Genomic DNA, 11,644 nt, shown 5'->3' with positions numbered 1-11,644 from the left:
GCATTGAAGTCGGCGATATGATATCTTTAATAGTTTCGTCACAAATATTGATGTACGTCTTTTTTTAACCCATCCCATTGTGAGCCGTTTGAAAATTCGGAGGTCACATTTCCCGAGTCAACGTTGGACAGTAGTAAGCAAAGCAAAGTCTAGGTGCTACATTCCGTTATCGAAACTTCACTTCTGTTTTTATATGATAGACTTTGCAGCCAGGTGTTAGCGGTGTTAGAGTACAGGACAATTGCGGGGATTGCGTTACGATCCTACTGACAGGATTCTCTAACAGCCTGGATAGTATAGTACCAGGATGTACAGGATTGATATTGTCACGCACGTAAAAACGCCAGGAGTGCTTTTGCAGGTCTGCGAAGCATTTGGAACCAAAACAACACGCATCACAACCCTCGACTCAAACGTTAAACCCTTTTAACTGTGCGCCTGCGAAATGTGGTCTGTCTAAACGCGATCGACAGTGGAATTCGACGGATTCCCAGTAATATTCTTTTTTGTTTTTTGTAAGATTATGTTCACTTTAACAGTTTAGGTCATTCGTGACTTCTGCGGGGTTGGGATTTGAACCCGGGTCCTCATCGTGAATGCTAACCATTACACCAGGACTGACCCCAGTAATAATGATCGTCTCTCAAAATAACTTAGTAAATCGGTGAAATCATCACTGACGTCGAATTCAAATCAAACCATTTAAAAAGCTCGAGTTGTCCTAAAAGGAGAAAAACTCGACACTAGATTTATTAACGGCAATGTAACAAGTCAGATAACGTAGAGCGTAACTACAATCATGTTAATGGAATTGAATGAATGACGATGTAATGTTAACAAAGAAAACAATACCTTTCAAGAGTCAGCAATGCACGTTGTGGTGCTATCTGAGATTCGTTGTTATTTATGATTTAGCTTTCTTTCCCTTGTACTCTCCGGCACGGGCGACTACTGCGTTATTACGAGTTAGTGGTACTGCCCTACGGTCAGACGAGTTCTGCGGTCTCGGAGTGCGCTGAAAAATAGACCGTGAAGTATTGTAACGCGGTTCCGGTGTGTTAGGGTCACTATTCGGCACTGTCTCATCGATGTCGTCCGGATTGATTGACACGGAATTTTCTTCGGTTGTGTTGAGCGAAATAATGCTCATCGTTTCTGAACTGTTGCTTTGATTGTATGAAGCATTTTGACGTCGGGGTCGTTTTGGCGGCGAAGGACTGGGAGTCTTACTGGTACTTTGCTGTTGTGAAGCCAACGACGATTGCGTTCGGTTGGTCTGTCTAGATTTTGAAGCTTCTTTCTTCTTACGTCGAACATTTACAATTACATCTGCATCAATACTGACGTCTAATTCGATATTGAATGCATAGGTTTTCTTTACTTTACTGCTGCTAGATTTGGGTGTGTTTTCACTCTTGCTACTTGGTGTATTCAGCCTAAACGATCCTGTCTGCTCCATAGAGGATAGCTTCGTTGACACAACGTCTGCCGATGGAGTAGATGTTCTATGCCCACCGTTTATTTCCACTGGATCAGGAGAATCCACTATCGCTACCTTCTTCTTCTTCTGAACCGGTCTAGATGGTGTATCTGGCTTCAGTTTTGGCAGTTCTACGATAGGATCGGGAGATGTGGTATCTGGTGAAGTTTGTATAACTTTCGGAGGCCTTCCCCGGGGCCTTGACATCGGACCAGAAGATTCAGTAGAATCTGCAGTTGCTATTGTTTTCGAACGGGAGCTTCCTGCGACCGACGTAGTTTTTGGTTCAAACTCCAAGTCTCCAGAATTAGACTGTCCCAGCTCTTTTAGACCCGCTTCGAAAATCTTTCGGCATTTTTGATAATCCGGTTTTTCGTCATACTTCAACGAAGACACATATTTGACATAATCTTGGATTGGCTTGCTAATCTGCTTTTTAAAGCAATATTTCATGAAACCTGCCACATCTTTCATGTGCTTTTCTTTCGACTCTTGCACCTTGGTTGGATTTCCCAGCAACTTTTCCGTTTCCCACGGAAGTGGCGTCCCGGCCCATTGCACCACGTTGTAAGCTAATATCTCCATATCACCTCGCATTGTCGGTACTCCCTGGTGTGCGTCTCGCGATGTATACTCGATTGTCCCATTATGCATCTTCTTTGGGTCGGGTTTGAACTCTTTAGTAGTGTAATGACTGGCCAGCCCGAAATCAACAAGAAACAATTGCTGTTTTGCCGCCTTACCGAATCCGAGTAAAATATTCGCACCCTTCAAATCAGCATGCACGTACGAACAGCTGTGAATATACTCCAGCACATCCAACATCTGCAGTCCAACTCGGAAAATCGTATGTAGTGGGAAGCGTTTCTCGTTGCGCAGGAAAATGCTTCCCAAATCTGAACTGTAGCGGGGCATAACCAAAAATCGATGTTTCAAATTTTGCAGTTCATGTGATCCGTTACCCACAAAATGAGGCATCCCCAAATGCTTTAGACCGCGGCTTTTTTTGAACTTTTCAATGTCTTCCAGTTTGGCGTTCCGCATATAAAAGTGCATTTCCACAAAAAGGGGTCCGTTGCCATGAGGTTCCTAAAAACACAAATTGAATACAAGCAATCTGTTAACTGCAGATACTGGGCAACTTCGCATTCTATACTCTGCATGATTGATGATACTTACAATTTTCACGACATTGGGATAATCATCTATTTTCCTTATACCGGAGTTGGCTTCGCAGGCGCAATAAATCTCCCCAAAACCACCGCTTCCTATCGAAGGTCCAGTTTTCCACTGCCGCTTGGCCATGTCCGTTAGTACGGTACCAACAGGAACAGGAGCGGGCATTTGGTACCCGTTAGCGGCCTTCTTTCTGCCACCGCCTGGATTCTTTCCTGGTGCCATTTTGTGTGTCTTCTGGGTGGAAATTATGTAAATACCTCTAAAACTTTAGCAAAGCAAATAACACTTACGGAAAACGTCGCTAACAAGACAAAACAAGAAAACAGAATAATTCGCTGATAGGCCGGTTTGTTTCAAAGCGATAGTATAAGGAGAGTTTCTTCCTAAGCTGTGTACAGGATTTCAAAAAAACCGGTTGTTTTGCTTTCCTTTAACCCCTTTGACAGTTCGCTTCGCTTTGCCTTTTGCTTTGCCCGCTTTGCGGAGAGCGGAGCAGTCGTATATTTTTTACAAGCAGCGTTGGCAGCCTTTCGAATTTGACTGAAAAATTAAGTTATTGTTCTCGAAATTTATTTATTTTGTTCATTTTGTTACAAAAAATATATGTTGTTAGGTAAAGAGCTTCTGAGCAAAAGTAGAATATTTTTTCTTGCTCTCACTGCTCTCAGTATATTTTTTTTTCAAAGACATTTACCTAGCAACGCTGATTATGGCGTTCGTTTTGTTGTTCGTTATTGTGCTTCCCGAGAAAATATTTCGTTTTCCAGTTTAATATAGTTGTGCGCAAAGGTAAATCATATATTATTGACAGTGTAAGCACGTGTAAGTTTTTTATGTTTATGCTCTTATTCTTTGCTTAGATAACATTTGTTTTGTCCTATTACGTACAGACTTACAAACAACACAGTTACAATGTCTTACGTTAACCGAAAATGATAAAATTTAAATGCTGATTGCGTTTGTGAAAAATTTGTCCATGTTTGAACGGGCAAACACGAAGCAAGCTACCCTAGCATTCAGCTGATGAGCGAGAGAGAAATATTGTTGTTTTTCTCATCACTCTTGCGTTGACAGTTTCTTACGAGATTTCGTAAGAGTGTAAAAGAGATACTTTGACTGCGAGCAACCAGAACAGAGCTGCGCGCAACTGTTAGGCGCACAACTAAACCGACGAAAGAAAAATTTTAGATAATAATCGCAATACTTTCCTTACTTTCATACTGTTGTGTAGAGTGACTATATACAGAGTGGCGACAAGTCATCCCAAATGTATGCAATGCGGTTTTTCCAAGGGTTTTCTTTCTCTTTCCTGCATACGCGTTGGATAGGTCGTCTGCTCGATTGGAATGACACTGACAGATAATTATCATTCCAATTTTGACATTGTCGCCACTCTGTATATAGTCACTCTACTGTTGTGTTGTGCCTTCGGGTGTCCACTCCTTCATTATGTGTAGAGTTTCGAACAAGCCACCCAACCCCAAGCCAATGTGATATATACAGGTGTGCCAATGTTGGTTAAGTGGTGTTAGTGCAATGAAGAAATTTCATCATGGTGTGGGTGGAATCGATGAAGCGTGACGTCAAACTCCAAAAACAAACCCCATTGTCTGACGGGGTTTGTTTTTGTAGTTTGACGTCGTTTTCTGATTTTTCGCTAATACCATCAAGTGTCTTCGTCTGCCACACCTTTTTAAACCTCATTGACCCCTAGCCGCAGTCTCGAAAACATCGGCAGCGGCACATCGATTAAATCGACTGAGACATCGATGTTTATTGAATTTGTAATTTGTAATTTATTAGCACTACCCAGGTAACCGCGAAGCACTGAATTAAGCTTGAAAGCTGCTCTAAATTTGCAAGTTACATGCTGCCAGATATAATTCAGCATTGTCAAAGCATAGCAGCTTTAAAATGGCATTCTCAATGCTGAATTAATATTTACTTGAAGCACTATGAAAAGCTGATTAGATGCTCTAAGCAAGCTTTATTGCCGTTACCGGCATCAAAAGAGATTTTGAACACTGCTCACACTTGCAGGAAATCTCCTTGCGAACGTACGCGTGATAACAGAAAAATGCTTCCCTCTCTTTTTGTCTTACACAAAATCATGCACCGCCGATTGAATAAACATCAACACGAATCTATATGGCATATGCATACGGATAATATGCAAGAAATCTTTCTATACATGTATGCCATCACATAAAAAGAAAATAAAAGGTAGGTAATTCTCCCAAAGCGCAACTTATGGAAGATATGTGAAAAACAAGATCTTTCCCTCCATTCCGCCTTGATAAGCAAATCAAACATCCGAGTTAAGAATTTCGGTAATTTAAGTAGAGCTATTGGCAGCTGACTCGCAACTACCGTTTACAGATCAACTGGTAACGGCGTTGCCCTACTCCTCCACTCCAAGCCACGTAATCGACGGATTGGCTGGCGGTTCAATTCTAACCGAAAAAGAAAATAGCAAAAAAGCAATCTTGAAACGTCAACAAAGTACGCTATATAAGCATCATAACAGAGAGGGAAGATAAAAAAGGATGTACAATATATTTTTCGCATTTTTTTATGTTTGACGTTTTACCGTTACGCAACAGGCGTTACGTTTTATGACTTTTGTAAAGCTCCAAGCACTAATGTAGACGGATATTTCGCCAAAACCGGCTTTCTAGCAGCTTTTTATAGGCATATTGAACTATGCTGCACGATATGGTGTGCACCATAGGCTAATAAAAAGCTAGATTTCTGCTTCTTTAAGTGCTCACTGGTTACTTGGGTAATATGACGAAAACCTGTCAGCTACATCGCTTTGAATCGATGTCCGATGTTGGCAAATGAACGAAATAGAGCTGCCGATGCTTCTGATCTTTGAACATTAACCACTCTTTTGCGCATCTAGTGATATTCTGACAACCCTTCGTTTTTTTGCTGATATTGAGAATAAATCCTGATTCCCCTGTCTTCAATAAAATTATAATGGCGCCTATTGGGCACAAGTGAGCACAATCTTTTGACATGACTGAAGGAGTTACTATGGGAGCATCCCTGATTTTTTATTGTTCAAGTGTGAAAATGTCAGGGGGGATCTATTGATGTCAAATTCCTTACATGTGTGCGTTACCGCAGATTGTGTTTGGTCCATGACGTTTGTACTGTCATGGACCAAACGGCTTGTGATTGATTTCGAGCCAGGGGACTTGCAACTCTATTTTCGTCTGCTGCAGTTGACAGAAACTCAAACCCAAACACGCAGCGCAATTGTCGTTTGTATTGTTTTGATCCCGATAATGCATTTATTTGCTTTTTAGCGTAAATAAAACCAACTAAGAAACTTTTCGGAAGCTACACATACAGGCAAGAGCAGCAAATCGGTAAGAAAAAAAGTAGCAAGAGCGGCATTGAAAATTATGGTCACCTGCCTGCCCCTTCACATGTGAGTTTCACAATTCCTTACCGATAGATCCCCCCTGGAAAATGTAAACATTGTTTAGTTTTGGCCAGCTAACTGGCACCTTTATCTCATTTGCTTTGCGTTGACGAGAGCTAACATCAGGCGGGCTCAGGAGTCGTGGGCCCCACTGACAGCTGAAGAGCTAACTTGTGTGAAGAGTGGCGAATATATGATTTCTCGTTTACGCTAACGCTAACATGTTGGCTTTGAAAACATGGCTGCCTGCCAGCTACTTGGTTTTCGCAGATCAGCTGGAGAGAAACATATTTAATAAGAATTAGCAACGCCGTCAACTGCGTCAATCGCACCGATCTGAATTGTCTAAGCTTCATCCAATTAATTGAATCGGGACGGGACATCGACTTGAATCGAAAAAACAACATCGATGTGACCGATTTTTCTGTGAGCTCACATCGAATCGGAAAATCGGAAAATCGATGTTGGAACATCGATGTGACATCGCCCATTACTACGTCAGCTATCAAATGACTCACCTTTTAACCGGATTCCGATAAGGTTAACGCGATCTGCAAAATTAAACAATGTTTACATTGTTACACTCGAACAACAAACAATCATGAATGTATCCATAGTAACTCCGTCAGGGCGAACTCGACGCTCCTCCAATGAATGTCAAAAGATTGTGCCCACTTGTGCTCAATATCCGCCATTATCGCTCGTGGAAAGCTGGATACGTTCTGTTCGTTTCACTCTGCAAAGCCAATGCTGGCAGATGGGTATTATTTTCTAGAGTGACTATATACAGAGTGGCGACATGTCATCCCAAAAGTATGCAATGCTCTAGCAATGCTTATTTTCTTTCTCTTTCCTGCATACGCGTTGGATTGGTCGTCTGCTCGATTGGAATGACACTGACAGATAATTATCATTCCAATTTTGACATTGTCGCCACTCTATATATAGTCACTCTATTATTTTCAAATCTTAAGGCCCAGACACAATGCATACGGATTTTACTACGTTGCGGCAATTTGACAGTTTTTCCATGGGTTTTCTGTCAAATATCCGCAACGTAGTAAAATCCGTATGCATTGTGTTTGGGCCTTTAGCCACATTTTTGCAAATAATACCCACGCCGGCAGTAGATGTTAATGTTATGTTGGCTACTGTCAAACACATAGAGTAGGGATAGGGTCAGAGAACAATATTTTCTAAAAAAAATGTCTAGAACTGCTCGAAAACCGAATAAATCGAGCAGTTTTCCGGAAAATAATCTGCGAAAATCTGCACACTTTTTTAGGAAGTCTGTGAAAGTTTAAAGAGCTTCGAACATAAAACTGCACCAAAGCAATAAAAATCATAAAAACTGTATATAACTGCAAATTTAGTGAAGATCTGCAAGACGATTCCAAAAATGTGGAATTTGCAGACAAATCTGCAAATCTGGTATCCCTGGAAAGGGTTGCCAGTCCCTTGCACAGACAGCACAGGCATCATTCACAAAGGACGTCTGTCGAACATGGGGGCGGGGGGGGGGGGGGGGTTAGAAAAACTGGACGCTATTGAGCTAGCTGACGTTTATCCACGCCATCGGCAGGCAACCATGTTTTCGCCGCTAACAGCTCGTGTGTGCGAAAATGAGATAGCATGTCAGCACTGCGTTTCACTTAACTGCCAGCAGTCTGATTTGGGCCCGCTGTCAAATTTTGAGCCCAGGACATGCTGTCGCTGACGTTCACTGCAGCTCGATATAAGAGATGTCGATGGGGTGCTGCCAAATGACGTCACCTTGATTTGGTCTATAGAGCTTGCTAAGCCCAGTACAAAAGGCTACAAAAACTTATCGTTTATCACTCAAACGTATGTTTTTTTTACCGGGGTATAACTGGGGGAAAACAAAAACAAACGTGTAAAATCAATGTAAAATCTAACAACAGCAACAACAAATCGCGCGTCGATGTGTGCGTACGAAAAACGTCAGCAAGCTCAATGGCGTCTATGGTCGTTCCTGAATCTGCCAAGTTGGCAGTGCCAACTTCAATAATTTGATGTAAATAATTTCAATTTTGGCAACACGGGCTTCAATTCATCAGTTTAGAACATTTAGAACAACCAGCCGCCATATGCAATTCGCCGCTGATTTGATATTTAGACATTTAGTGCTGCCAGCACGCAAACTCTACACTTTTTGAGCTGTCTGAGAGAGTCGCTGGCGGCTGGCTCTCGTATTTAATTTCCCGCTCCCGTCCCGCGCCCTTTCATTTCGTTTTGTACTCTTTTCAACTCTACCCTTGCTCCATTCATTTGCCGTTCGGGCTGCAATCGTTTTTCGTTTCGACAGTATTGTTCTTTAGCTCGCTCCGTTTGGTTCGGTTGGGTGGTGTTATCTCGTTAGTCGTCGTGCAAGGCAGCACTAAACAGCGAAGGCAGTAGCAGCCATTTTCCAAAGTGTGCGTGTTTACAAGAGAAAAAAATTGGTGAATTTTTAGCATATTTTACCCGAGACTAGCGTTATAGTGAAAATAAATAGTTAGAAAAATGGTAAGTGTGACGATTAAAACGTTTCCAGTTTCAGCAGGAAGCTATCGGCGGAGGAAAAGCCTGTAAAAACTATTAATCGGCGATAGCGACGCCGCTTGGGCGCTTGGCAGGGCTTCTCGGCTTGTATGTGCGAGGAAGATGATGAAAATGTAAGCGTAGCTTTTGCAGAAGTCTCCGGCCGCATCTATGTGGCAAGAAAATCGATAGTTAAGTGCAGCTCGCTGGCTTTTCTGTTATTGTTGGCGTTATGTGTATATTTTTTGAATTTATTCTGAAATAGTATTTCGTTAATCTTCACTTTAAAAAAAACGGCCTGCTTGTTAAAAGTTAACCTCTACATTTTCGTCGTTCTTTTGATGGCCGTCCCGCCGATAAGTTCCAGTTAAATTTAAAACTGATTGAATTTCTTATCGGTTATTATATTTACTTATAGGCTGGAGGAAAAGCTGGTAAAGATTCCGGAAAAGCGAAAGCAAAGGCCGTTTCTCGCTCGGCGCGTGCCGGATTGCAGGTAAGTCATTTTCCTCTGACTGATAAAATTGGCGCCAAATAACGTCTATTTTCACGGTTGACGTTTGCGCTATTACGTCAGTTTAGTTATTACAAAAAAATTATATTTTTATTTTCATAGTTCCCGGTCGGCAGAATCCACAGGCACCTGAAGAATCGTACCACCAGCCACGGACGCGTCGGAGCCACGGCTGCTGTTTATTCCGCTGCTATTTTGGAGTACCTCACAGCTGAGGTAGGTTTTTAGTTTTATTGCATGGCAGTAAATGCGCGCCAAATTTATGCTAAAAACGACAGATGTATGAAAGACTAAAAGTAGAAAAGGGAGAAGACGGGAGGGGGAAAAGAAAGTAATACTGCAACGTTTAATTTTTCGGGTTTTTTTTGGTGGTGAAACGAACAAACCAGTACGCTGCTTCAGCTGCGCATAGTTTGGCTTTTGTTTGAGCGCCATTTTGTTTTGTTTTTGTTACCTGCTTCCTCCGATGTCGGAAAGTTTGTCGAATTGCCGCGCTTTCCGTTTGGTCTGACTGTTGACAACGGTTTGTTTATCAATATGTTGAAATTTTAGAAAAATGTCAAATTATATTTTTTATTTTTTCGACGTGGGATTAGATAAATTTTTCAAATATGTCAGTTATTTACTTGAAGCATCTCTCAAGTTTCTTTGACATAATGGATTTTTGAGTATGGCAGTTTGCTTGCTTATAGCAACATTTAAACTAAATTAGGATTTCACTAAAAATCGACTTTCCGTTTTTTTTAGAAAATTTGGATTATGTCGTGATTAAAATTAATGTGAAGTGCTGGTTATAGAAAATTTTAAATAATATGAAAACAGTTACTGTACATTATAAGCTATCATAAACAAACTAAGCTAAATTAAAATGTTGGGACTGTAAACAAATTTGTAAAAAATAAATGATTCCCTGTAGCATATTTCCTCGCCTTCGTCATAACGCGAAGTACCCACTAATTTCCTTTATACTTCCACATTATACAGGTGCTGGAGTTGGCCGGAAATGCGTCCAAGGATCTGAAGGTCAAGCGTATCACCCCGCGCCACTTGCAATTGGCCATCCGCGGAGACGAGGAGTTGGATAGTTTGATCAAGGCAACCATCGCCGGTGGCGGTGTTATCCCGCACATCCACAAATCGCTGATCGGCAAAAAGGGCGGTCCCGAATAACCTCCTTAAGCCTTACAAGGCTTCTGATTGACCAAACACAAACACACAATTACAGACACCTACACCTACACACATGCTCCCCCCCTTTGTGCAGGATAGCAAATGAAAAAACATGATCATTTTCACAGCTGTTTGATTAATCCATAGAAGAAACCATTACCCCGACAGACTATAGTGGTGGAATTACTTGACTAATATTGCCCGCGCAAACAGACAGAGGTAGAGAGCAAGTATGGTCTTTATTCTTAGTAGAGTACAATAGGAATGTTGTATTGATAATTAACGGACAAGACATTCTTGTGTGTTACTATGTTTTAGTAATATCAATGATTAAACCAATTGCGCCAGCGTATATTTGTAGCATTTTTTCTTTCGCTAGAAAAAATAGTCAACTGAAGATCGTCATATATTCCCTTCTTGTATTTAAATATTGTCGTATGCAGATGTTAATTGAAAAAAAAACTTGTTTTCTCGAATCCTTTACCTGAAACGCAGACAACATATTCACGCTGATGGGGGCGATGAGAGATGGTGAAAGGAAACAACAGCACTTTCAAAATACAATTTAATTTTTAACGCAGATTGAGAGAGAAAACTAAAACGAGAGAAAAATCTAAAACCTAGAGAGTACATAAGTTAAGTGCGTTTTTCTTATTATATTTTCGATGAAAAGTAATAAAATTTTACTACTATTAAGAAAGCATTACTTTTGGTTTCGTTATTTTATACAGCCCTATTATTAAATGAGCTGTAATTTTCGATCGACTAAAGATAAGTATTCTCAAACGCGCGCCTCTATTCTACATACCGATCGGAGCCGGATCCGATCATAAATTGCGCTTCGATCGGAATACATCGTATGCTATAACACATGTCGATCGGAATGTAGAATCGAGGCGACGGTTGAAATCGAGTAGAGCGAAAAGAAAAGGTACATTTTATTCTGAAGTTTCTAGATACGACACTGCTAATCGTTGTGTCCGCGAATCTCAAGTGGAAGAGATTGTTAAGAATCAACAGGATCGCATTATGTAACATTTATCCTGTACACTAACAATTGGCTGTTAAGTTTTGTTGAACAAGAAATCAAGTGATCTGATTCGGATAGCGGAATGTAGTGGTGAGACTTCGCTTTTTTTTAAATTTGAGTCGTTCGCGGTAGCACTGTGGATTCATGGTAAGGCTTTTATAGAAAATAGTTTTGAAAACATGCATTTTTCATACACTTTTACACAAACAAACAGACACATGACTCACTGTTCCATACCGCCGCACGTTATAACAGTCATTTCAAATTTGGCTTTTTGTTTGCGTTATTGGCGCTTTT

At 41.0% G+C, this 11,644-nt stretch overlaps 2 protein-coding genes across 2 annotated transcripts; one reads left to right on the top strand and one right to left on the bottom strand.

Moving 5' to 3' along the window:
* Positions 1 to 742: 742 nt before the first annotated feature.
* On the bottom strand, positions 743 to 3,071 carry LOC128742084 (nucleosomal histone kinase 1). Its single transcript, XM_053838299.1, has 3 exons — positions 2,950 to 3,071; positions 2,660 to 2,893; positions 743 to 2,569 (listed from the first exon to the last, which is right to left on the bottom strand). Exons 2-3 carry the CDS (start codon positions 2,879 to 2,881, stop codon positions 905 to 907), a joined length of 1,887 nt encoding a protein of 628 aa, XP_053694274.1. The 5' UTR covers positions 2,882 to 2,893; positions 2,950 to 3,071; the 3' UTR covers positions 743 to 904.
* Positions 3,072 to 8,418: 5,347 nt separating this feature from the next.
* On the top strand, positions 8,419 to 11,014 carry LOC128732691 (histone H2A.V). The gene is made up of 4 exons (XM_053825995.1): positions 8,419 to 8,618; positions 9,052 to 9,129; positions 9,250 to 9,363; positions 10,132 to 11,014. The coding sequence occupies exons 1-4, from the start codon at positions 8,616 to 8,618 to the stop codon at positions 10,315 to 10,317; spliced, it is 381 nt and encodes a 126-aa protein (XP_053681970.1). The 5' UTR covers positions 8,419 to 8,615; the 3' UTR covers positions 10,318 to 11,014.
* The last annotated feature ends 630 nt before the right edge of the window (positions 11,015 to 11,644 follow it).

The sequence above is a fragment of the Sabethes cyaneus genome, chromosome 1 (genome assembly GCF_943734655.1).
Source record: "Sabethes cyaneus chromosome 1, idSabCyanKW18_F2, whole genome shotgun sequence".
Taxonomy (NCBI): Eukaryota; Metazoa; Arthropoda; class Insecta; order Diptera; family Culicidae; genus Sabethes; species Sabethes cyaneus.
This window is presented reverse-complemented; position numbering and strand designations above follow the sequence as displayed.

What these genes read in the sequence shown, in the direction of transcription:
- LOC128742084 (XM_053838299.1), bottom strand. Translation starts at nt 2,881, where the DNA reads ATGGCACCAGGAAAGAATCCAGGCGGTGGCAGAAAGAAGGCCGCTAAC. An exon ending in ATCCCAATGTCGTGAAAATT is followed by an intron (nt 2,570 to 2,659) that starts GTAAGTATCATC and finishes TTGTGTTTTTAG; the next exon opens with GAACCTCATGGCAACGGACC.
- LOC128732691 (XM_053825995.1), top strand. An exon ending in CGGCGCGTGCCGGATTGCAG is followed by an intron (nt 9,130 to 9,249) that starts GTAAGTCATTTT and finishes TTATTTTCATAG; the next exon opens with TTCCCGGTCGGCAGAATCCA. An exon ending in TGGAGTACCTCACAGCTGAG is followed by an intron (nt 9,364 to 10,131) that starts GTAGGTTTTTAG and finishes CACATTATACAG; the next exon opens with GTGCTGGAGTTGGCCGGAAA.